This window comes from Sesamum indicum, linkage group LG2, assembly GCF_026168435.1.
Source record: "Sesamum indicum cultivar Baizhima isolate 11 linkage group LG2, ASM2616843v1, whole genome shotgun sequence".
Taxonomy (NCBI): domain Eukaryota; kingdom Viridiplantae; phylum Streptophyta; class Magnoliopsida; order Lamiales; family Pedaliaceae; genus Sesamum; species Sesamum indicum.
In genome coordinates, this window is record NC_142658.1 from 22,332,523 (window position 1) to 22,357,598 (window position 25,076).

General features: G+C 36.8%; 4 protein-coding genes and 2 long non-coding RNA genes across 14 annotated transcripts; 2 read left to right on the forward strand and 4 right to left on the reverse strand.

The window, feature by feature from the left end:
- Positions 1 to 651: 651 nt before the first annotated feature.
- UMAMIT36 (nodulin MtN21 /EamA-like transporter family protein) lies at positions 652 to 3,571 on the reverse strand. Its single transcript, XM_011072762.3, has 7 exons — positions 3,155 to 3,571; positions 2,989 to 3,051; positions 2,737 to 2,853; positions 1,838 to 2,084; positions 1,546 to 1,704; positions 1,287 to 1,438; positions 652 to 1,115 (listed from the first exon to the last, which is right to left on the reverse strand). Exons 1-7 carry the CDS (start codon positions 3,346 to 3,348, stop codon positions 956 to 958), a joined length of 1,092 nt encoding a protein of 363 aa, XP_011071064.1. The 5' UTR covers positions 3,349 to 3,571; the 3' UTR covers positions 652 to 955.
- A 1,604-nt stretch (positions 3,572 to 5,175) lies between these two features.
- Positions 5,176 to 10,352, reverse strand: LOC105156592 (WAT1-related protein At3g28050). Of its 5 annotated transcripts, none has more exons than XM_011072765.3 (8): positions 9,904 to 10,349; positions 9,756 to 9,821; positions 9,295 to 9,408; positions 7,899 to 8,133; positions 7,585 to 7,743; positions 7,068 to 7,195; positions 6,553 to 6,738; positions 5,176 to 5,541 (listed from the first exon to the last, which is right to left on the reverse strand). In XM_011072765.3, the coding sequence occupies exons 1-7, from the start codon at positions 10,089 to 10,091 to the stop codon at positions 6,579 to 6,581; spliced, it is 1,050 nt and encodes a 349-aa protein (XP_011071067.1). In that variant the 5' UTR covers positions 10,092 to 10,349; the 3' UTR covers positions 5,176 to 5,541; positions 6,553 to 6,578. The 5 variants fall into 5 exon arrangements, with proteins under 5 accessions (XP_011071067.1, XP_011071065.1, XP_088733950.1 ...); XM_011072763.3 differs by having other exon boundaries at positions 7,068 to 7,219; positions 9,904 to 10,348; XM_088877824.1 differs by lacking the exons at positions 5,176 to 5,541; positions 6,553 to 6,738 and adding an exon at positions 6,745 to 6,985 and having other exon boundaries at positions 9,904 to 10,352.
- A 973-nt stretch (positions 10,353 to 11,325) lies between these two features.
- On the reverse strand, positions 11,326 to 15,005 carry LOC148789277 (uncharacterized). The gene is made up of 2 exons (XR_016063820.1): positions 12,278 to 15,005; positions 11,326 to 11,772 (listed from the first exon to the last, which is right to left on the reverse strand). It is a non-coding gene; the product is annotated as an uncharacterized LOC148789277 (long non-coding RNA).
- Positions 15,006 to 16,658: 1,653 nt separating this feature from the next.
- Positions 16,659 to 17,978, reverse strand: LOC105156593 (uncharacterized). 2 transcript variants are annotated; one of them, XR_016064075.1, is made up of 2 exons: positions 17,443 to 17,978; positions 16,659 to 17,346 (listed from the first exon to the last, which is right to left on the reverse strand). It is a non-coding gene; the product is annotated as an uncharacterized LOC105156593 (long non-coding RNA). The 2 variants fall into 2 exon arrangements; XR_016064076.1 differs by having other exon boundaries at positions 17,439 to 17,978.
- A 2,033-nt stretch (positions 17,979 to 20,011) lies between these two features.
- On the forward strand, positions 20,012 to 20,637 carry LOC105156768 (uncharacterized). Its single transcript, XM_011072985.3, has one exon. The coding sequence runs from the start codon at positions 20,089 to 20,091 to the stop codon at positions 20,323 to 20,325; it is 237 nt and encodes a 78-aa protein (XP_011071287.1). The 5' UTR covers positions 20,012 to 20,088; the 3' UTR covers positions 20,326 to 20,637.
- An 891-nt stretch (positions 20,638 to 21,528) lies between these two features.
- LOC105156594 (RING-H2 finger protein ATL46) lies at positions 21,529 to 24,687 on the forward strand. 4 transcript variants are annotated; one of them, XM_011072767.3, is made up of 2 exons: positions 21,529 to 22,951; positions 24,122 to 24,427. In XM_011072767.3, the coding sequence occupies exons 1-2, from the start codon at positions 22,018 to 22,020 to the stop codon at positions 24,172 to 24,174; spliced, it is 987 nt and encodes a 328-aa protein (XP_011071069.1). In that variant the 5' UTR covers positions 21,529 to 22,017; the 3' UTR covers positions 24,175 to 24,427. The 4 variants fall into 4 exon arrangements, with proteins under 4 accessions (XP_011071069.1, XP_011071071.1, XP_011071070.1 ...); XM_011072769.3 differs by lacking the exon at positions 24,122 to 24,427 and adding an exon at positions 24,511 to 24,687 and having other exon boundaries at positions 21,530 to 22,951; XM_011072768.3 differs by having other exon boundaries at positions 21,530 to 22,951; positions 24,086 to 24,427.
- The last annotated feature ends 389 nt before the right edge of the window (positions 24,688 to 25,076 follow it).

A 25,076-nucleotide genomic window follows, 5' to 3' on the forward strand; every position in this document is an offset into this window, starting at 1 on the left:
TCAATCTCGAATACCTCACTAACTTAAGCATTGGAAGGTATTGGCTGGAAACTACCTGGCGAGCCTAAAGATATGCTCTCTTTTTCTCAGGTCGGATGCAAGATGACTAACGACCTGCTATCCAAATCAATTTTTTTTCTTCTTTCACTCCGCATATTTTTTGATTTTGTGATCGATAAAATTTATTAATGTAAACATAAAATAGAGTACAAGTCAGTCATTCTTTCTAGATGGCGTACGAGACAATACTGGAACTCCGCCAACAGGACCCACAATAATCAGCCAATAGTCAAGAATTCAGTACCTCGACGGCTTTTGTTGGATTATAAATAAATAAGCACTTTCATGGATAATTACAGCATAACTCAAGTAAATGCAGATTGAGATGGTAGAAACATGAGCTCGTGATATAGATCCACCTAATTTCAGACCGCTTAATATTAATGCAAGAAGTATAAATAAAGGACCATGATTCTGTTTATTTTCTGGTTCTCTTTCTTCCAAGTTCTTTGACTGTCTGAATAAAGAAGAACGTGAGATCATGGAGTAGAGAGAGAGAGGGGCGCAGCTGCATACTTAGCTAGCTACGAGTGCATTAAATTAAATGCCATAACTATTATAGTTGTCTAGTACGTCGCGGTACAACAAACATTATAACTAATTTGTACTTAATTTTATAAGTACATGACCTGAAACACGCCAAATTCGTGCATATCGTATTATACACCCAAACTATATGGTTTGAAATATATTGAGATGGTGAGGGTCCTAAAATCAAACCCTTCCAAATCCTATGTACATTCAAATTCCTGATCTTGTGAACCCTTATTCACAAATAAATTTAAACCCATAATCAAGAAAATTCTTCTATATATGCAGCTAAAAAAACATATATATATATATATATCCTCTTCATAATATTTAATCAAGATCAAGCTAGTTCTTGATCTGATCATCATACTTGTGAATCTTCCTGCAGAAGAGGGACCTTCTGATCATCCATGGAAGAATTAACAATCTTGCCCTCATCATCCGACTTATGTGTCTCTTCATCTTTGATTTGTCCCCAAAACACGGTGTAGTAGCCCACTCCACAGATGAATGCTCCCATCATGCTACATATTTATGCATGTATGCCTCGATTAATTGGATGATATATAATATAATTATATCATACTTATGAAATTATGATAATTAAAGTGCATCATTTGCTAGCAAGCAGCGATTCAATAATTATTAAGTGTACGTAGAAAATTAATATTTTTGAGAAATTAGATTATTTGTACCTTCCATAATGGAAAGTATCAGGAAAGAGCAAAGAGCCGAAGGTGCTCGCATAGGGAATTCCAAAGGGCTTGAATGCGGGCACGAAATAAGGGCCCTTCAACCTGGTACACCATATCTGAACACTGCTTCGGATCACACTGCTGAAAATTGCCTGTTGGAATCAAATTCATTATTATCAGAGAATGTTAGGTAATTGAAAAATTGAACATTCTAGTTTCCTGTTCAGAATTGATATTGAGATGCAATAATCTTACGTACAGTTAGAATTATGATGAGAAGCTCAAAGTTAAGGTGAAGTCTCCATGCATTGGGGTCTCTTTCCAAGAAGAAAGCAAGGAGAGCTGTTTGGACAGTCCCGAAGAAGCTATAAAAAGAGATTATTTTCATCACTTGCGAGCACATTTTGACAGTTCCCACCTGACTCAATTTAAGTAGAAGTTGACATCACAACAAAGTTTCAGTATTTTCGGAAATTCCGTTGGTAATAGAAAAAACGTTAATTAAGTAAGAGATATTTAAATCATGTGTAGTACTTATATAGTGTACGTACCTGGACAAAGTTCCAGATGGTTAGAGTAACCGAAGACGCTGCAAACAAAAGGCAGCCAAGAACCCAGTTTTCGTGTGGTGAAGAGAAGACCAATAGCCGGGGCGCCGCCGCCGATAGTGACGGAGAAGAATGGTTTCTGATGGTAGGGCCTTTGTAGAGAGTGATTGAAATTGCTCCGCCCAAAGATATCAAGCTGCCGATTAATCTTGCTTTGCTACCTGGCCTTCTCCAATCAAATCGTGCTTTCCTAAAACCACGCACCACAAATAATTAAAAACTGATGTGAGAATATAATTATTATATATATATATAGACAACATCTGAAAAAACAAGACATATATAAATATATGTTATGAAGAACATGTATGAATTTATACTCATAATTACTAATTCAGATGCTTGATAATTTATAAAATAATTGATCAGCATTTCAAATTATTATTTTAAGCAAAAATAAAAGTAATTATAGGTGAGCTGATATTTCCAAGTCTGACGTCTATTAATTGAGTGTCACATATGAATAGTCATTTTTAAAAATTGGAGGGTCCCAACCACATATATATATATATGATACTGCAGTGTAGGTAGCTAGCTAGATACCAATGGCTGCTGTGGCCTACACACTTTGGAGATCATAATTGATTCTACAGGCCCTGGGCCTTGGCCTTGTGGCTCCCAACATTCTCCAATAACATATATTATTATCAACCACAACTTTGTCCCTTTCTTTTATTAGTCAACTAATCACTAATCAATGTACTTAAACTTTTTTGCTGACGTTTGGTTGTATCCTTGTGGACTAGATTTGGTGCAACTGGGCTGCCAACAACATTTCTGTTTCTAAACTTTTTCACAAAAACATGTAAGAAAAATGAGAGATTCCTAAGAGAAATATGAACCTGAGAATGATTCCTAGGATGAAAGTTAGAGCAGGAATCTGGTTGGCCATGCCGCATGCGACGATCGGAGAGCTGTAACTTAGGCCTACAAATGCCAGGTTTTGAGCTATTGTAATCCTGCAAATTACACCACCGCCCGTTATTTACCTTAACTAAACACAAGTACTAATTATGAGACGTATTCATAAAATATTCATTAAGACTTGTGAAATCTTGAGGATTTGAAATAATTGTGAAGTAATTAGAACTAACCCTATCAAGCCAAGGAAGAAGACTCGCAGGAGAAAAGGGGTGGTGAAGAGCGACTCTTCTGATCTGGAAAAACATATGCAGAGAAAGAAAATTAAGTCATGTGGTTTAGAGTGCAGAGTAGGATGATAGAGGCAAGAAATTTTACTTGTGAGATTTATAAAAATACCTGTTGTCCCTATGATAGAAGAAGGAAAAAGGAAGAAGAATGATTGATCCAAGAGCGTTGGTATACACAACAAACACGAAAGGGCTCATCCCTCTCGCCATGGCGGTGCTGGCCATTATTGTCAATCCTATAATGCAACCCTCCACCAACACCATGGCGGCGCACGGCAACACCTCTCCTATCACCGCCTTCATATTGCTCTCTCTCTCTCTCTCTCTCTTGATATTATTCACAGCTATAGCCCTCTTAATTTTCTTGATCAATTTATATATACTAATCAAGACAATATATGCTGTTTTCAAATAAGAGGAGAGAGAGAAGAAAACGGAGCACTTAACCCTTCATGAAAGTGTGAAGCTACTTAGAGGGGAATGAGCAACTCGGGTGGTGTCCCATGCATGCTTAGGGAGGACCATATATCATAAAATACACTTTAGACTTTATGTATATATTTCCCTGTATGTAGACGGTCCGGCAAGATTTACATTTTTAGTGGATTTCATTATTTTTAGTCCTCTATTTTACCAAGTTTTTAAAATGATTTCAAAATTGAAATAACTCGATACAATTAGTTTTCTATTTTACAGAATTTATGAAATTAAATAGGTCGAATTTTCCTAATTTTAGAATCATTTTAAAAGTATCATAAAGTAGAAGACGTTCAAAATTGTTGAACCCCAATTTTATAGGACTAGAAATGTAATTTCGTCTGGATGGTCCTTTCCTTTGAAAAATCTTGTGCAACATCTTCTCATCATATATATTATTGTTGCTTCTGATTAAAAAATTTAATTAATCACACCTGAATTATTAGGTGGGTGGTAACATATATATGCTAACTTTAGGATGTGGCCTGGTTTTGGTGTTCGTGGTTGATATTGATGAAGGGCCTACCAAGAATCATAAGTTAATCTTTGTTTAGGGGCCCTCTAATTACGTATACCTCACAAAACTCCAACCCCTGCAGTTGGATTCATCCAGTATGTAATTTTTTTAATTGCATAATCAGCAGGAATTGGGAAGGGGAACAGAGACGTACTGCTGATCATCTCAATATTTATCAGCCCATTGATTGGTAATTTTGATACTGGTTGATAAGCAGTTGCTAGTTTATCTTTATTTTAACATTTTTTGCATCAGCAGAATTGGTTCTTGCAACCGGATCCATTCCGTGCGTCATAGCGGCAATCACGTCTTAGGAGACCCATCTGCCTATCCGCTTACGTGGATTCTTGGCAATTTGTCTGAAGCCTTGGCTTCTACTTGAATTTTTTTTTTTTTTTGTTTTTCAGAAATTTAATTTTCACCATTTCAAATTAATTCCGTGCAACTATTATTTTATAACAAATCATTTTTCTTTTTTGGTAATTGTAAACGAGTCTCTCTCTCATTTTACTGTGCAACAATTCTGAATATTTGTGGGTCACATCTAACTTTGAAGCAATTAATTATCATCTTTTGTTATTTCTTTCTTAAATATGATCATATACAAATATGAGGGCATAGATTCAACTTATATCAGATATGTAGATATTTATTTTATTTTATGAAAATTTATTATAATTTCTTTTAATTATTTTATTTATATTAATGTATTGATCAATATATTACCTAATTTGTTAAAATATTAATATAATCATGTAATTATTATTTTAAGGAAAAAAAAATCGTATACAACTAAACTTATCAATTAGAAATTTATTTTAGAATCTACTTCTCGACCTAATTTAACTTGTGATGGACCACTCCCCGTCAATTCTTTTACATATTATATTAATCCATAATTCTCTACTATTAAAAGAATAATAATAATAAATAACGCAAACCCTTGTCGTTGATCAGCATATCCAATTTCGCGATCAAAATTACGAAAATCACATGACAACCACCAACCTCTCATTCACATTCACCAAAATTTGTAACTTTGTGAACCAACTATTTACAAATTTTCGAGAATATCCATGTCTCCTGCAACAATAAATTACAATGATTTCTGGAAACAAATTGCTGGAGTCTGGAGATAATCAAAGAAAATCGATGGTGTTTTATAAATTTCAGGGAGGAATATGTATGTCAGGCTTCCCTTCACCAACAATCTCTATCTACACATTGTACAGTGAGAGACAGGTAATCTTGAAAGCAATGACAACCTTAATGTAAAATCTGTCGGAATACAGAAGAATATGGATATTCATCAACCGTAGTTGCCGCCTAGCAGCAGCTTTCTGCTGGCTCATTATGTTATGTGGTGTGGAATTGTACAATTATAAGTGTACCACATTTGAGTCCCAACTGTAAACACTAGAATATTGAAGGAGGCATCATGCCCCCCATGTTTAGACAATCTCTCTTGTGCTTGTCACAGTGCCCTTTTGACCTTTTTCATTCTGCAGCCATGAATAAGCTACTCAGCAGAAATAGTCAAAATAACAAGTAAAACAGGCTATACGTTCAACTCAATTAAATATGCAATTCAATGAATAGTCTACGAGAATGAAGTTCTACGTTAGCGTGAACTAGTACGTAAGAGAGAGAGAGAGAGAGAGAGATTTTGACACATAATATATGGAAAATAGAAAAAAAATTGTGATGAACAATGTACGCTTCAACTATGTTGAAAGGATAGCAAGATACTGTCAAAAGTGTCTCCTCCCACACAGAGACGTTGGACATTTAGCACTGTCTGTCAAGGATATGAACTGTTGACCCTTACAAGAAAGGGCAGAAACAAATGTAGCTTCAAGGGGTGCTAGAGGACACATTATATCAGTCTCCTGAAAGAAGCCAGGTATCAAACTTTTGATTATCCTCAACACATATCTTATGTCAAGGCTAAATGAAAGTAAAACTTATGATGGTATCAGAATTTGTTGTCATCCAAAAGAACAAGAATATAGCCTCACTGGAATTCAGGTGATACTGATACATATATAGTCAACCCGTCCCATTAATTCGTTCTTGAAACTCTGTGGGTTCAACACACATCTCAGGTATGATGCTAAGAGGGAAGCAGTCAATATGATGCCATTATTTGGAGATGTTGAGAGTTGCGCTTGTTTCTCCTCCATTTGATCTTAAAGGTCTTCTTGTTTTTATCACATACTATGTACAAAATATTTTCTTAAAACCCATTAAATAACAACAACAACAAATGACATGGAACAATGTGAAAATTACATATTGCTTTGGCAAGCATATCTTAGAAAGTGAAGACCAATATAAAATTTTAACATATGAAATTAATCTGCTAGAATCGTGGCATCTAGGATGTTCTTCATTTGAGATAGGTTGAGATTTGACAATAAGCTGCTAGAGTCTTGCAATACAATGCACATGCCATTTTAAACAGACTTCATTATTGATTTCAGAAACTTCAATCTGAAACGAAAAGGACAAACCATGTTCTGTTTGTAAGTGAAGGATATCATGCTCTGTCCTGCTCATCCGTGATTGACAAAAGGGGGGCTTTTTCACTGGTTGATTCACAACTTCTGGTCAAGTCGTTCCCAATCACCTCGACTTCTTTTGCCTTTCCCCACATCACAGAGTAGAACCCCATAACAATGATAATGGAGCCCACCAAACTGTACACATATTAAATGGTGAGAGCCTCCAAGAGAAGATCGTAAGGAGGGAACACATAGCAAGAATGGAACCCAGTATTTGGTTAGATATGGGGGAATTCCAGTCAGAACCAGAGTCAACCGAACCAGACCAACCAAATGGCAAGTCCATTACACTAATAATGTGATTGCTGTACAATCTGAAGACTGAGCAATATAGAACAAGTGCAATGGCACTTGCTATGTAGTTGATCTGGTGTAGCCAAACCTGGGTGAGTGAAGTTTCCATCACTTTAAGTCCTGATGACATTCCCAATGAAGAAACTTCAGAGTAATTGCATGCACCTTACCTTCCAAGATACAGAACATCGCCCAGGAAGATAGTACCCAGTACAGCTGCTATAACGATGCTCAGTGGATGGAACATAGCAACAAAAAGAGGACCCCTTCTATGCAGACACCAAGTAGTTACACTTACCTGAAATGCAGAACCAAAAATTCCCTAGGGGAAAGAGAAATGGGCTGAATTATGTATTCAATGAGGGAAATAGTACATGGGAAAAGTAAAGTAGTTCCCTTATCAATATCTGCAAAGTAACAGACCAATAATCACTTTCTAAGATCAAGTACATCATATGAAACAAATGTTCGCATCTGATGGATGACTCGTGAAAAGTTTGCAATTTAGTGAAGGGGAGGAAAACTATACTGGTGAGATAATTAAAAGTATACAGGAAAACTAAGAAGCTCACATAGCATATTCAAGAAAGAGAATAGAGATCGCATTGCCTAAAGTTGAGATAGCATTAAGTTGAATTGAACGTTTATTGCCTATCCTACTATGACATTGCTGGTCCATCAACCTACCGAATACAGAACAGCAATCAGTCTGATATTAGGTTGCAATGCCCAAGCACTTAGGTCTCTATCCACAATCAAAGATACGACTGTGGACAGAATGGCGGCAAAGAAGCAGTAAAAGAAGACTATAATCAGCTCTGCTGGGTAATTCTTAAGAATTGATGCCTGTAAAAGAAATATTAATAATTGATCATTATAATATGCAATAATCACATAAAAAATGGATATCATCCTCCATAAAAGAAAACTCCCCCTATCCTTTTTTCTTTCTTAATTGTTTGCTTTCTCTTCCTCTCTTCATAGTCTTTTATAAAATATACCTGTACAATTATGAAGCCCGATGAGACAACACAATCTACTGTAAGGAATAATCCTCCAAGTATCCAGCTTAATTGTGGTATTTCCATGTGCTCATAGTGCAACTTAGAAGATGCTTGGCGAGTCATGATTTGAGGGCCCTTGTAAAGAGTTACAACAAAGGCACCAGCAATTGACACAACAGTTCCAGTAGCTTTTGCTAGAAAACTTGAGCTGCGACAAGCTACCTTTTCCATCCTATCAAACAGCCAAGTGAAGCTTATGCAATAACTCCTTTAATTTGGAGACTAAATAATCAATATTTAACATGCAAACAGACAGCATAAAGATCTAAGCTTTAATGAGAGTGACATCCAATAGACCAAATAATATTCCACATGCAGTTAACTAAAACTATATGATCGAAATTTGAAAATTTCTCCAAGAAGTAAGCTATGACCTGATGATAAATTGTAAAGGGGATGGGGGGCATTAAAAAGTTTCTGTTGAGAGTTTAATGACGACAATCGAAACACAACTTAGATATAGAGCAGAAAGATTAAAGACACAAAACTAAGGTTACTGAATACTAAGGACAAAATAGAACACTCTTTTGAGAAAGATGAAAGAAACAGAGAGGCACATGAAAGTGAGACATCATCATCTCATCCATCCAACCACTAGGGAAACTCATGTTTGGGATTCCGTCTTTGGCGAATGAAATAGCCCAACCAGTGATCATCTGTTTGGTTCTAAGTGCACAGGTTTAGCTGCATTCTGGATTCTTAATAAGGACTTCAATCGGAACAGAAAACTGCATTTTCAACACCGTAACTACCAAGGATGGAAAAGTTAATGAAATGCTAGGTTATGCGACTTAGGTGCAAAAGGAAAATATAAAATGCTAGATGATCTAGGTTTGATTATATAATATGATCTTTCAATTGAGCCTGTTGATCTTTTTCTCCTTTTCAGTACATATTTAACTGTGTGAATGACTGAATTAAACATACCTGGCATTGATATAACTATGTACAATAATTTGCTAACTGTTCATTCCAAAAAACTAGAAGGAAATATAATTGGTCAGATTTCATACAAGTATACCTTTTCGAGCATGTCCTGCATAAAATTTTCATTGGGGTATTTCCTACAGAGGAGAAAGAGAAAAACAAGGAACATAGATCTTAGAAGCCCAAAACTGCTACTTCTGTAGTATCTTGTTTGATATTCTTGTTATACAATTAAAAATACCAACATAATCAACAACCAAAATAATCGATACATTTATATACCAAACATAAACGAAAATACCAGTAGTTAAAAGACTCTATATTTATCATAAAATGGAGCACAAAATCAATATTCTCTCCATGATAACCACAACTCGGTATAAGCACCATAACTCAGAATAAAAACCTGAATATGACAGCAAGTATGAAGGTAAATCCTGGGATGAGATTAAGCATTGCTGAGGCAAATTCAGCAGAAGTGTAATTAATTCCAGTATACCCCGTCAGCTGCGCCAAGCACCTAAGTGATTGCATACATACACCAAAAAAAGCAAAAAAACGTCTATTAGAGCTTCCTTTAATTACATGAGACGAAGTGCTAAAACAGAACCTGATCAAACAAGGTTTTGATCTAAAATGCATAAAATTCAGCACACCTTATTTTCTTTATGAAATTGATGAATCGACACTGGAAATGTCTCTTAACAAGCATCAATTTCATTAAAAAAGAAAAGGAAAAGCTTTTCCCCAAATTCTCCGAAGAAAGGCAATTGCCTTCACTGGTCACAGTTCAAGTGCTCAAAGAATTATCATTCATAATTGATGACTCTCTACATAGGAATGCGGTAAAGGAATATAGAAATATACCCAAGAACACCTAATGAAAAAAACCCAGAAACCAACAAGAAACTCAGTGGAGGCCGGTTCGATGACCTGCAAAATCAAAATTCATCACATACCAATATCAAAGACACCCCCACCTCCCACCCCCCATCCTCCAAAAGCTAATTGATACCTGTGAACTAAAAGAGATAAAGGGAGGAGGATAAGAGCGGCAAGAGCATTGGAATAGGCAACGAACGTGTAATTAGTCATTCCAGTGGCCATGGCTCTTTTGCTGATAATAATCAGACCCACCTGGGCAGTTGTGGCCAGTACCATCCCCACATACGGCGCTGCTGAACTCTCCAGAAACCCCCCCATTTCACTTTCACCACCTACTGCAACAACCTCAGCTCCACACACTGCTACTTGTTATCGCACTCGCTTATGGATGTTTTGGGGCCACAAATAACCAGTCTTCCTTCCTCGCCCATGTTACTCTTACTAATCCCACTAAATTTCTAAACCAATTTTCCGCATGTTTTTCAATTATTGCAATTTGCATGTGCCAAACAATTAAAATATACAAAATGATGAACAAGATTCTTTTTTGTTTCCTTTTCAACAATTAGATGTGAAAAATGTCTCTACTACACATTCAAATCATTCAGCCCTCCACCTACCGCACACAAAACCCGGAATCTTGTTGGGTCCGCTGAATAATCGATCCTACACACAAGATGGACCAATTTAGGCCCAACACTAATGGGCCTCCAAGACCGTGGCCCATTTGATTAGAGTCGGTGTTACATACGCTGACCAACTTAGGCCCAATTCTTTGATATTATTCGATCCTGTAGGCCCAAAATTAGCGGGCCTGGAAGATCAATTGCCTACTGGGCTTATTAATAAAGTTATCAGACTGACAAAATTAGGCCCAATGCTACATAATATGATAAGACACAAAATGATGGCCCAATATAGGCCCAAGTCAAGCCCAAACTTTGTGGTCTTGGGTTTGTTTAATAATTTCATCAATCTAACCAAGCCCAACATAGACCCACCAAAGTGAAACAGGATTGGCCCAGTCCACCATTTGCATGAAAGCCCATCTACTGAATAATGAACCAGCCCCAGGCTTTTCTCAATCGTTATTTTGAGGAGATGACAAGTTGGAAATAGAAATTTTGCCCCCAAAAGCAGAATCTGTAACGTCCTCCAACCAAAAGCTGGAGATTTGATCTTCAAATCTCAGAGATGCATTCATTCATCACTATTATTGATTGGTAAGAAATATATATAGATAGATATGTGAATGTGGAAAAGTAGTGATGATCGGTTAGTTGGCAGAGCACATGCTCCAGTATGGGCCGAACCCTCCAATCACCACTAATGCTTTCAACACTACTCCATCTCCTGTTCAACTTCATCTTTATCTTCAGAAATCACGCATATCTAATGCAGTTTGAATTTTTTAATATTTCAAATTTAGTATTTATTTCATTTGTTCTTTTGAAAGGAAATAGATGTATATTAACTAGTCTCCAAATCTAAGACCAATAAAGGAATAATTGTTTAAAAAACACGTAAAGTGCCCAGAACAAAGACACCAGCAGAACGAGCGAGAGCGTGGGCAACTCTATTCCCACCTCTACCAACCAAATGAAAACAATAAGAAAAACTAGACACCAAGGACTTAATATCTTGCACTGTAGGACCAATAACAGAGAAATCCTCAGAGCTAGATTGCAATTTAACCACAGACGACTTACTGAAGTTCGCAACTTGTCCCTAGGCCTAGCGTAAGTTCCCAACAAAATCGCAACACAGTGATCACATCCTCGCTCACCTAACTGAAAATCAGAGTATCATCTGCGAATAATAAGTGGGAAATAGGCGGAGCCCCACAGCATATCGACACTCCTTCAGCCTACCATCATCTCTGTCTCCACAATAACTGAACTAAACACCTCCGTACAAAGGAGAAATAGATACAGTGATAGAGGATCACCTTGACGGAGGTTCCGTTGGGGAATGTGGGACCCAAACCGTTGTCCATTCACTAGAAAAGAATAACGAACAGAAGAAACACAAAACATTATAAGCTCAATAAATCGGGGGGAATACTAATCTAATCAAAACATGCTTGAGAAAGCCCCACTCGACCTTGTCATAAGCCTTACTAATATCAAGTTTGAGCACCATATGACCCAACTTCCCCCAAGTTTTGTTCCTCATGAAGTAATTTAGTACATAGGCAATTAGAATATTATCCGTAATTAAACCGCCAGGAACAAACACAGCCTATGAGGGTGCAATTATAGAATGAAGAAGGGGTTTCAGCCTATTAGCAATAGTTTTCGATGCTATCTTATATAAAGCATTGCATAGACTGATAGGGCGATATTGAGATAACGAGACAGGTCTGCGACACTTAGGGATAAGCACAATATAGGTATCATTCAAAGTGGGAGCAATTGTAGATGATTAATAAAAAAATAGAACGCAATGAACAACAACAGATTTTACGTACTATCAGTAGCGTTGAAAAAATAGGGGATGCATACCCCGGGGACTTCAACGAGACCATTTGAAACAAAGCACACACAATCTCCTCCTCCGTGAAAGGTCGAGCAAGATCCTACACTGCCGTCTGGTCCAACCTACCCATAAGATATTCCATCCCTCCCTCCATCTCAGTGACCGACGGCCTCCCAAACTCAAAGATCTTGGAGAACTGATGCTCAATTAATTGTTGGAGAGCAGCTGGCTCCTCCACCATCATCCTGGAGTCTCATAATAGCATCCGTTCGACGCCTTGAACTCGTCTTTGCGTGGAAAAAGGAGGTATTTCTATCCCCCTCTTTGAGCCAGTGCACCTTACCCCGTTGTTGCCAATAAATCTCCCTACGTGCAAGAATCGCCTCCAGTTGGTTCCTCAACCTGTCTTCCCTCTGCCTGGACGTCGTTGAGATTGGACCCCCATGTAATTTACGAATTTGTTCCTCCAATTTCTGAACCTGTTTGCTGCCCAAGTGGGGAAGGGAATAACTCCATGTTGTAAGCCTCTCTCGAACACGTCGATAGTTTGTTCAAGGTCGTTTTTGCCCCAATCCCGTTCTCAAAACTGGTTCAACACTTCCAAATAACCTGCTCGCATTCCAGCTCATGGATCCAATGAGCTTCAAAATTCCAATGCCTATCTCCACCCACTACCATTTTCCGCGACACAACTGTAGAAATAAGAATTGGGTTGTGGTCCGAGTAAGAAGACTCCAGATGTTGAAGTCGCAGGGAAGGATTAAGACCATTGAGCATTTCCATAAGCCCTATCAAGCCTTTCTCGAAATGTGTCTGGGTCCATCTGTTTATTTTGCACCAAGTGAAGGGAAAACCCTTAAATCATGAAGACCAGCTGACAATAAAGCATAACAGAAATTCTGAATCTGCTAATTGGATCGAGCCGACCCCTCTAATTTCCACAAACCCTATCAATCCTTTCTCGAATTGTGTCTGGGATCATCTATTTATTGCGCCAAATGAAGGGAAAGCCTAAATCATGAGAACCATAAAGCATTCCAAAAGTTCTGAAATCTGCCAATTGGATCGAGCCTGCCCCCCTAATTTCTCATTCTGCTGCAGAGGTACGAGCGCCGAGAGCCTCAGCGAGTATGGGCATTCTAGATTGGTGAGCGCAAGGGCACGCGGTGCAGCGCAGGGAGGTATTTAGATGTCGCGCTAGCGAGTTTCAATGTCGAGGACGCTATACTCTGATATGAGAATTACATTCCGCTACAAGAAAGAAGAGCACGCCTGTGATAGTTGGTATCAGAGCCTCGTTGCCTTCATGGGGCGAGGCGAGTTGAGAACTTGGAGAGCAATACTCCCAGTCGACAAGTGGCACATGAGCTCTACGTCAGGTAGATGCGAGTTGGCATCAGTTGAGACCATCAGTTGAGACAAGATCAGACTGGAGTGTGATGGGATGATTTTGGGGACGTCTGCCACAGAGAGTATGTTGGGTAGAGTCAACCACGATCATGGACTAACCAAATAGCCTAGAGAGGATAGACCAAGTTTGTGTCGGCCTGCACACCTCAAGATCACCATATATACCGGTAAAGCGCCAAATGTCACCCTCAGACTCAATCTAAACAGTTGTGTCGATGTATCGCCCTAGGAATGTCTAAATCTGAACAGATACAGTCTTGTCCCAAAGCAATGCCAATCCCCCATTCTTCCTTATGATGACACTCCAATTCCATAGCATCTAACCTCTGTTTTAGAACTCAATACGACCAGTAGAACACTTGGTTTCGACCAAGAAAACTAAGGAGGGTTGGTGCTTATGGACCAAATCCTCTAGTCCGCGAAACTTACCAAGGCTCCCCAAACCCTTCCAGGCCAGCATAAGGCACTCATGGAGCTTGGTATGACTGCCCCGCAGTCTCCAGCGGAACATTAGTGATATCTGCCAAGGGACAAGGGTGTGGGTTAAGTTTTATATCAATGTGGGCATGGTCTATAGGGCATAGAGGTGGAGTATTGTGTTTGCGTTTTCCTAAGGTAGGTGAAGGTTGAGACTGCTTTGGGCTTGGGGCTTTGGACTTGAGGTGGGAAGAAGGGGTCGGTTTCTAGACGGCGATGTTAAAATTTGAAGTGTGGAGAACAGAATATTTTCATGGTAGTAAATTAGAGAATGAAAAGAAGGAAAAACTAGACTTTATTCATCTCAAACTCAAGTTCTTTATTCATCTAAACTCTCTCGTCCTAAAATTACAAAGATGTGAAACTATATATAAAGAATAGAGTTCTAGCTAAAGAAGAAAACTAACTCACTTTGAACTCTAGTTGGCAGCAGACTCAACAAAAATTAAATACTGGAATACTAATAAAAAATAAATACTGAGAACAAAAGGATAAGTACGAGTAGAACTTGATAAGTACAACCAGAACTTTCAACAGACGGCAGTGCAAGTGAATGTGAGTGGAAAAGTAACTAGTGGGGGGTTCGGTTGGGGAGAAATCCCAAGGTGAGGGGGTAAAGAAATGGAGTTTGGTGCAGCATCCCTCGAGTTAGAGGAATACTCCTCAAGGTGGGATACTGTATGGGCCAAAGGGGATGTACAAGGGGTAGGCGGGATGTGCTAAGAGGGTGAGCGGGTTGAGGAATTCTTGCACGTTATCAATAGGAATGAACCTTTCACCATGTCTAACCTCAAATCCAAAAATATTGAACCCTCGACGAGGAGAAAAAACTCTATCCTAGCTACTCCAAGATTGTTTTCGAGCAAAAGTGGCAGCTGTCGGAGGCCTAGAAGGGCCAGATGAAGGAAAATTAGTCCATCCTTTGCTGCCCAGTCGGAGGAGGAGCCCTCAACCAGGGGCCAAAAGGCGTATTCTCACCGGGATTAACAAAATCCTCCCTGAATTGTAACTCACAGAACTTTGAGATGTGACCCAGGCATCCACAAAGATAAACGGGAAACATTCATACTGAAGTAAAGAACCTGCTCATCTGCCAACACAGGCCGAATATTCAGCAATCAATGGTGTGATATCCCTAGGATTTTATAAATAATTGAAGACTAATTGGTGATTATTAAGAAAATTTAAATTTTGCTATAATAAATTATAGGTTGACATTCAAATATATTAAAATTTGAACGGAGTAAATTTGAGCTCATTATAGTAATTGAGAACAAATTATATAAATTAAATAAAATGAGAGACGTAACGGTAATTTAACAAAAGTTTAAAATTTAAAAAATAAATAATATAAGAAAAATGGGGCAGCAGCATGCGGCCACCCCATGGCCACCTTCTTTTGTTTTTAAATATATACACGTGTGAATCATTAACACACACATTCTTTAACACAAACTCACACAATTAGATGGGTTAAATTTCTTTTCTCTCTCGGGAAAACGAGAAAGGTATGAAAATTTTAATTTTTAATTTATACTCATTTATATAATTATATTATTTAATTTATTAAATATAGTTTATATTGACCGATCTACTGTTTAATCAAAAAAAATTATGAATTTGACTATTAAAATTAATGTTAAATTAAATATCTCAGTTGATTTAAGAATGCTATAGTTGGGTGATTAAATTACTAGTTTTATTAGATTTAATTATTAGTTTAGTTAATTTACTCAGTTGCATCGGGCCTATTGACTAAATACATTTACGTATTGGTGTTTAATTATATTATATAGTTGCGAGGAATTGATAGAAATTAATAAAAATATTAGAAAATTATATTTAAAAAAATATGATATTTTTATAATAATTTAAGTTAAAAATATTATTAAGAACGATAGTTATAAAGATATGAGGGGTTTAATAAAATGAATTTGTCTGAGTTAGTCGATAAATTAAATATATACTGGAATAATGTAGAAAGTTTAGTTATTTAAAAGAAAATGGAACGAAGGGTTGAATTTCAATATAAATATAATATAAAAAAATTGATGGGAAATATATGAATATAATATAATATCTTATTTTAGAATTTACAATATTTACGAGGTATTGATTATATATATTATGATTTACTATAGGACATGATGATAAAGTGACAAGTTGAGCAGCTTTTCGAGTTAATTGAACCGTTTTAAAATTTAAGGTAAGTGTACCTAATAGTTTATATATATATATATATATGTGTGTGTGTGTGTGTGTGTTAATGTAATAAATTGATTGTTGGGTTTATATATATACTTATATGAATATAACATGTTCAATGTTGGATTTATAAATATATATATATATATATATTTATGCGGATATAATATATGCAATGTTTATATACTTGATCGCGGATGTTGACTGTTGTAAGAATTACCTTTATAATATTTATGAAATTGCTATTATGTGTTTAATTGTGATTGTGTTGCACGGATGTTGGGTGAATAAATGATTCTATAACTGAATGTAGAATGAAATCGAATAGTAAAGCTATTGACGAGAGAATAATTATTACATGAAATTGCATGATGAAGTTAATGATGTTGATATTGCGAATTAAAATAAGAGATGACTTACCTAATTGGGAGGGAGCATACTACAATAGCTTATAATGATAGATTAATGACGAGATGTGTGCTGTCATTAATCAGTAGAGATAATGTGACATATCATACAAGCAGTGTGTTGTATGATATGATTGATGATGGGATATCATACGAGTTGTATGGTGTGTGGTATCAGTAATGATGGGGGTATCATACGAGTTGTGTGTTGTGTGATATCGAGCACTGATGTAGGTCGCTCAAAATTTAGGATTCCCGGATCGGGGTCGCTGGGTCGTGATCGCTGAATCCTTCTTTCAAGTTACCTGAAGTGGATCCTGAGAACACAGCAAACGTAAGACTAGCCGAGAAGCCCTCGGCGATGGCCTCCGATGCTTAAGTTAGAAAAGGTGGGGTCGAAAATGAGATCGAATTAGAGCGTGAATATGGCGGTAAAAGTAAAGTACTGAAAACGTATTTGAAATATCATAAATGAGGGTATTTATACTTGTACGGTACCCTCTATATGTGCGACACGTAGCCCCAATGAAAGCGGGCCACGTCACCCCCTGTCAGACCTGCTACCGTCGTTGTTGCTCCTGTGCACTGAGGCCCACCTGCGCAGTCATAGGGAGCAGTCATAGGGCGCAGGTAAATTGCCAAAAATAGGGGGTACTTCTGTAATTATGTAATTTTCCTCATCAAGCACCTACTCCAACTTCTCCTAGTCCGAATCCATCTGTCCCAACGACAAGAGAGGGCACAAGTCCACCCTATGCGAGCGTGACCACCAACAGCGCGGCCGCCCGACCTGTGCACAGAGTAGAAAGATGGCGATGAGTAGAATAGGAAGAAGATGTCCCAAACACAAATGGTGACAAAAATTGAAACCCGAAAGAAAAAGAAATCGAACAAAATTAATCGAGGAAAAGCGAAACAGAGGGAAATTAGGAACCCATCAGCGCCGGAACTCCGATTATTAGCGAGCATATGAACGATGGATGAAGCCCTCCAAGCCAATGGTGGAAGAAGAAGCCGTAGAAAAATTGAGAAGAAGACCCCCATGCGAGGGAAGGTCTCTCATAGAGAGAGAAAATTTTTTATATTTCATTTCATTTGTATTCTATCTTAATAGATAATCTGATTTTCAAGGATATAAAAACACATACAAATTCTAATAATGTTTCAAATTGTTACATGTTGAATCAATTGAAATGTACGTAATGGATGAAGTAGTTAGTCGTGTGTATAGGGCCTGGGTACGTAGCTGTATGCGGGGGGCGAATTTGTCTCCATCCTAATAGCTGCATTAAACGTGGTCACGAGGGCCGCGCTTATATCAGTTATTATGATCGGACATGCACGCGTGGCCACATTACTACTTTACCTATTCTTGTTATTAACACTCTCTCTCTCTCAACTTCTCCGTCTCAACACTTTTCTCCCCATTTATTATAGGAATAATTACACTATGATAATAAATTAATTAGTGGTAAATATAAATTTTTTTTGAATTTTTTTATTAATAATACTAATTTCAGTAAATTTTAATTAAACAAAGGTTTTATTTGTTAGATAAAAATAAATTTCAAAGTACTAGATGTAATTTCCCAAATCACAAGAAGGTGTCCGCACTCTATAAATACTTATATTTATGTTGTGGGCCCAACTGTTCTGTTCAAAATGTGGACATCAAGAATCGTACCAAAAATTTTGACGATCTATTAATGATATTGAGCTTCGATCCATATGATTAATTATCTGTGAAGAAACGTGATACAGATAATACTTACAACCATGTGATGTTATATTTCGGCCTAATCTAATGTCGTGTTTTAAAAGTTTTGTTAGTTATCAATCATAAATTTTCATTTGATAGAATAAATATTATAAGATTCATCAACATAAATTATTGTTATGGTCTGAAGTGCAAAATTCCATAATCTTCATAAAATCGTTAGTCGTCTCAGTAATCGAAAATCACATTTCATATTGATTAGTCCAATGTTGATTTTAGTATCAATTATCTTTTTAACTATTAAGTCATTTTCCATAGGGTGTAGTATTCTAACAATTACGATTAAATTAGATTAATAAATTAATTACATTCTTAATCAACTTGCTGCTCGATGTTGGTGGTACCGTTGGTGTGATTGGAAAATTTAAATGGAGTAAATTAATGAAATGACACCAGATTAATATACATATATATCTTAATTAAGAGATCATGAGATTAAGAGATGTGCATTTGAGGTAACTAGGTAGTAACTACGTACGTACATCATGTGCAATCATCCATGTTCTCATCACGTGTTATCCTATAATTTTATGAGCTGTGTGTCGTTATACAATCTTGAATTGAGTGGTGATGATGGTGTTCTTGTCTTCTTTATGCTGATTTAATTGGTATTAATTGGCATCGCAATTATACTCACTAAAGTCTCTTTTTCTGTTCCAGTTATGTAATATATAGTCCAAATTGTACTTTCACTCTCTTTGACTACACTTGATTCCTTTTTATTATAGGTTAGACAAAGATTACTAATATTTTACAAAAAAAAAATTATATAAATTTTCAATTTTTTCCATTTAATATTTTTATATAATAACTTTATACTTATAAAAAAATATATATAATAATATTAACCCGATTTCATATATATATATATATATTATATTTATTCTTTAAATATAAAAATATATATGAAAATGTTAAATGAAGAATAAAATAAAAAATTTATAAAAGATTTTTTGTTGATATCAGTATTTTTCCGTCAAAATCTTAATGGAAGAGGGTGGGGACGTAAACGGAGAATATTTGAAAGAAAAGTATTTAATTTTAAAATTTTTTAAAAGAAAAGTGTAATTTGTTATTTTTAAAAGGAATTTATGTGTAATTAATATGCAGGCGTATGTTTTAGATAGTTGACAGTTGGCCATTACAGTGGAGAAGGGAAGAAGTGGAGGAGGTAGTTGGAGTCCAGTTATGGCCATAACCCATACATGAGAAGATCTGAGTGTCAGAGACAGACAGTGCAGATAAGCTGCAGCTGCTGGTACAAACAAGAACCGCAGAAATTGAAAAGCTGAACCCCTTCACTGTTCTCAGTAATAAAACGACAAAAAGGGGTTCATTAACTGAAACAGCTCAAAAAAGTTCCAAAACCTCCACAACCCACATGGCCACTGGCAACTCCAACCCCACCCCCCAACGCTTCACTCATTTATACCTCTCATATCTTGCATTACAACAATAAAATCATCATTCAACTTACACAAGATAGATATATATATACTACCTACTGTTTGCAATTGATCATTTCCGCAGAGCAATAAATATATATATATATATATTATTTATGGGATGCAATAGAGGCAAACAGATGAAGAGGTTGAGAAGAAGAAGTGATCAGGAAATGGGTCGCCCGTCGGTCCGAATGAGGGTAAAGAAGCTGCAGAAACTGATACCAGGAGGCCAAGGCTTGAACCCTGATAGGCTTCTGCTTAGAACAGCAGACTATATCTTGCTTCTCAGGCTGCAGATTGATGTTTTGCAAACTCTTTCTCAGCTCTCAGACTCTCTGATGACGGACTAATTAATGCTTCTTCTTACTTCCATGCACCCCTTAATTTTCGTCTTGGTCCAAATTTTGAACATTTTGTGGTGTTAAGTTTACTGTTAATTATGATCACTTACCTGATCAGAAAGTTGGTTTCATTTTGTTATAGTACAGTACTTGTGTTCGCAAGAACCACAATTACCAAAGAAGAAGAGAAGGGTTCGCAAGAACCCTTTGGATCATTCCTAGAACAGGGTTTTAACGTAGTTTTGTTGATGGTGTAAGCTTTTATCGAGCTACTATTACAGTGTTGAAAAGATTCTGGGGGAATCAAAGTTAATTTTGGGGGATTAATGTTCTTCATGAAATTTTTCCTTTTTCTTACCTTTGGATTCATAAACATTATCATTATATTGCAAGATGTTGGAAATAAAGCACAATTATGAAGAAAACCAAAGAGATCATTCACTGTCATAGTAAATGAAGTTCGTAAAAGAGATTGTGTACATAAATAAAAATTGTCAAACTCTCATGTAAACAATTCTTCATTCTTCAATAACGTGTGTGTGTGTGTCTATATATATATACGCTCTGTGAGAGTGAGCTATACGGTTCTCACAATTCTCAATCAAATTTGACCACCTTATATGAAGCATGCAGATTTAATGTTGGGCCGCCCAAATGGTTGACCCATTGACTGTGGGCTCTGATCTGTTCTCAAAACATTCATGATACTGAGGTGTATATTTGGCAAATAGAGCCCAAATATAATTTTACAGTGTCTCCTTCGTTGTCATAACCAAGATATTTGAACATTCTTTATTTCTTTCAAGACATTTTAATGTTCTGATATCTTGGTCCATTTCAAATTCTCAAGTTTCTTTCTTTTTCTCATAATTATTCCTTTCCTTTTTCCTTGTTGTATTGCAGCAAGGTGGTGCGTACTCTTGATTGTATTTGTGCCACCCTCCTCCCTAATCCGGTTAAAGCTGACAGCTAAAATTTGGTATTCAAAGATTATAATACACAGAGAATAAACTTTTTCATATTTCCTGAAACAAAATGGGATTAGTGGCTAATTAAGCCTAAAAGGATCCAAATCTTAGAAGTCACCTGAAAAATGTTAAATCAAAGACTTGCGTGGGACTTTCCTGATAAATAAATATCTGTCATAGTAGAGCAGATTCGTTACAGAAAGGAGGCAAACCGTTTTTTACTTTGGTCGGAATCAAACTTAATGAACGATGTAAGGATAGATTCTAGTATGAAATAACACGAAAACTAGAAAGAAAATAAGCATCATTAATTCTTGATTTTCTTTTTTAGTCTTAATCTGTGTATATATGTAGGACCCATAAAAGATGACAGCCCCATAGTTTTGAGTGTAAACTTTTCTTGCCCCTTTGGGCCTTAAAATCCGTTCCAAGAAGTCCTAGAGAATCAATTTGCTCCATTGCCACTCTCTTGATTCTTGGATCCCCATTCCTCCCCAGTTCTCAAAGAAAACTGCCTTTTGCTTCCAGGGTTCTTAGCGCGGAGTTCCATTCTGAAGTATTGAATCTTTTTGCACCGGGAAATCTGCTGAAGATTTGATTTTTCTTCTTTATTGATGCATATTTAGTAAGTATTACTCATATTATTGAGCTTGGTTTCTTGAAATTACAAGAAAGGATGTGGTTGGAGTTTCTACAAGTGATTTGATTCAGATGTTGCCAAAGAGCTCCAAAAATGTCTTGGATTCAATCAGCATTTGGGAGCAAAATCAGCCCTGTTATTCTTTTCATCATAGTAGTGTTAGCTGTTGTCTTCTTCATTGCTGCTATTCTCCACCTGCTCATAAGGTTCCTCCTGAAGCAGAGATCTGCACAGTCCCATAATTACCCAGAAATGTCCACTTCTGGGGCTTTCCAAAGGCAATTACAGCAGCTTTTTCATTTACATGACTCTGGTCTAGATCAAGCCTACATTGATGCTCTCCCAGTTTTTCTCTACAAGGATATTATGGGCCTAAAGGAGCCTTTTGATTGTGCTGTTTGTTTATGTGAATTCTCAGAGCAGGACAAGTTAAGGTTGCTGCCATTGTGCAGCCATGCTTTCCACATTGACTGTATAGACACATGGTTGCTCTCAAACTCAACATGCCCACTTTGCAGAGGGGTGATATTGTCCCCTGGATTTTCTTTCGAGAACCCAGTTTTTTATTTTGAAGATTCAAAAGAAACTGAGGATGGGAGTTCAGGAAATGCAGGTTTTGTTGGGGTCCCTCGTGCGTTGAAGCCTAGTGAAGATGATAATGGTTCTATTATTAATGAGAAAAGGGTGTTTTCTGTGAGACTTGGCAAATTCAGAAGCACAAATAATGGTGCAAATCAAGAAAGTGAAGTTGGAGAGACTAGCAACAGCAATTTGGATGCCAGGAGGTGTTATTCTATGGGCTCATTCCAATATGTGGTTGCTGATTCGGACCTTCAAGTTGCCTTGTGCCCCAGTAGTAGAGATAAAGAACATGGAGGTGAGGGTAGTGATGTGAAAGGGAGAGGTGGGCAAATTGGGAATTTTACAATTGATGGGGTTGCAGCTGATGCTGATGCAAAGAAAATTAACAACGGGGTTAAAGGTGAAAGCTTTTCTGTTTCCAAGATCTGGCTGTGGTCCAAGAAAGGTAAATTTCCTAGTTCAACAGCTACACATTATTCTAATGCTATTAATGTAAGTTTACCATAAAAATGATGAAGTTGAGGCTATATGAGATGCAAATATAGGGTATGAGGAGTACCTCATTTTTGGCTCTGAACCTTGTTTAGTAATCAGACAATTCAATGGTTTTAGCTCTTTCCATGTTTTTCTCCGCCTCTCTTTCCTGGTATGCTTTTGTTTTCACTTTCCCGTTTTTGGTTTCCATACATGCAACTTGGTTAAATGATGCTTCTTTTTCACATCACACTTTATGGATTGACAGATGGCCAATATTTTTCATCATATTTACTCTTGGCAAAATTGATTTCCACTAAATCTTTGCAGTTTTAATTTGTGTGGCCATACTTTTCAAATGTCTTGCTGCCACAACCTTTGCTAGTCTATCTCTCAGTTATCCCATCAACCAACCTGCTAAAATCCAAAATGCCATAGTTTGTGAGCCTTAATCTACTAAAATTTCCCAAGTTCCACATCTGTCTTTTCTTTGTATCTTCCAATTAATAAAGGAGGTTTAAATATTTAAACTGCTTTTTGGAAACTTCTGGTTCCTAGTAATGAACTTTGGCACTTTATTCTTTGCCGAAATGTGGGATGAAACTGATAGTGGTGGGATCAGGAAAAAGTGGTAGGAAGGCACTCTTGTGATGATGAGGAACCTTGATTGCCAAAGTTGACTTGAATTACATATGTAGGGTCTGTTGTGAGTGTTATCTCAAGCTTATTATGCAAGCCCATGTTCTCTTGTGTTCTGTAGCAGTGAAAGCAACTTGGTGGGAATACTCAATTAAGATATCTTCTTATGTTAGGTTTGGTTGTAGGCCAACATAATTGTAGTTCTTTCCAAATCTCTTTTCTTTTTGAGTCTAATACATCTTTATTGAAAAATGCATTGCTTTTCTTTCTTGATGAGATGAGAATGCTTTGGGAAAAGAGGGTTTTGCTTGTTTGAGATTGGCCCATATTAAAATTACCACAACTGTAAAATCCTTGTGGGGACAACCGGACAAGTGCAAATGCAAGAAAACCAAACTTCACTACAATCAATCAATCCCTTGGACAACTTGTTCTTGATGGCACTTAATTACATGCTGCATTTCAGGAACTTGGGATCCCTAAAAATGAGTTCTTGGTACAGATTTCTTGCACTATTCATTTCAATTGTGGGGGTGGAAAATGAGAAAAGGATAGCAAAGGGCCTCTGTCAATGATGGGAAAAACCCTGATGTGAAAAGCTGATCATCACATTGATTAGAGTCAGTGGAGATGGGGCCATGGAGTGTTCTCTTAACCTTATGATATGCTGCAATAATTCATGTCCCTTACAACATTACTATATTCTCTGCTCCAACTGTTAAAGCTATCAAATGGTCCAATACAAAAAGAAAATAAAGTGAAAGCAAGGAGGGAACAATTTCTTGCTGCAGTATTTTTCTTTTACTTTTATCCCTTTCTTACACCCCATTGAATAGATTGTCTGAATGGGTTTTCTTTTTGCTTTGCCTGATGGAATCTTGTGAGAAAAAGATACGGATTAAGAGTGATGTTGCACGTGCAGCCGACTGAGAGAAGTGTATAGGTAAGTAAATATGTTGCATTTAGTGACTCCAATGTATGGTGTACCAAAAATGAGTATAATTTCGTAGAGCACAACATGAGATGTAGACCTTATGACGATTTTATGAAGACAAATGCTTCCAAAAAGTGGAATAATTATAAAAATTTCTAAAATACAATATTTTTTTTTTTTTTATGATCAAGCTAAAAAGAGGAGGCGTAACAACAACATTGCTCCATTATATTCTGTGTTTCTGTTTCGAACATCGGAACTACTACTCCTGCTATTAAGTATTACACAACAGAAAAATGGAGTAAAATTCACAAAAAACAATAATGATACTATTAACTGATCAAGCAATAAAATATATGATATGTGTTTCAAGTGACCAAAAAGAATCCAAACTGAAACATGAAACTCATCGCAATGGGTTAGAAACTGTTCAACCACTGCCTCGCTCTGCTAGTATTCACATGGAAGCAGCAGAAATAGCAATATATGCCATAGTGTCAAACCATGAACTGAACCATTTTAA

Bases quoted from the DNA above. Each gene is read 5' to 3' on its own strand.
- LOC105156592 (XM_011072763.3), bottom strand. From the start codon at position 10,091: ATGGGGGGGTTTCTGGAGAGTTCAGCAGCGCCGTATGTGGGGATGGTA. The intron at 7,220-7,584 runs GTAGGTTGATGG...TCTTTCCCCTAG, and splicing joins TGATTGCTGTTCTGTATTCG to GGAATTTTTGGTTCTGCATT. The intron at 6,739-7,067 runs GTAAGGTGCATG...ATATGTGTACAG, and splicing joins GATGTTCTGTATCTTGGAAG to TTTGGTGGGCTCCATTATCA.
- LOC105156768 (XM_011072985.3), top strand. From the start codon at position 20,089: ATGGGATGCAATAGAGGCAAACAGATGAAGAGGTTGAGAAGAAGAAGT.
- UMAMIT36 (XM_011072762.3), bottom strand. From the start codon at position 3,348: ATGAAGGCGGTGATAGGAGAGGTGTTGCCGTGCGCCGCCATGGTGTTG. The intron at 3,052-3,154 runs GTATTTTTATAA...ATGTTTTTCCAG, and splicing joins TTCTATCATAGGGACAACAG to ATCAGAAGAGTCGCTCTTCA. The intron at 1,705-1,837 runs GTACGTACACTA...AAATTGAGTCAG, and splicing joins CCATCTGGAACTTTGTCCAG to GTGGGAACTGTCAAAATGTG.
- LOC105156594 (XM_088877410.1), top strand. From the start codon at position 22,018: ATGTCTTGGATTCAATCAGCATTTGGGAGCAAAATCAGCCCTGTTATT.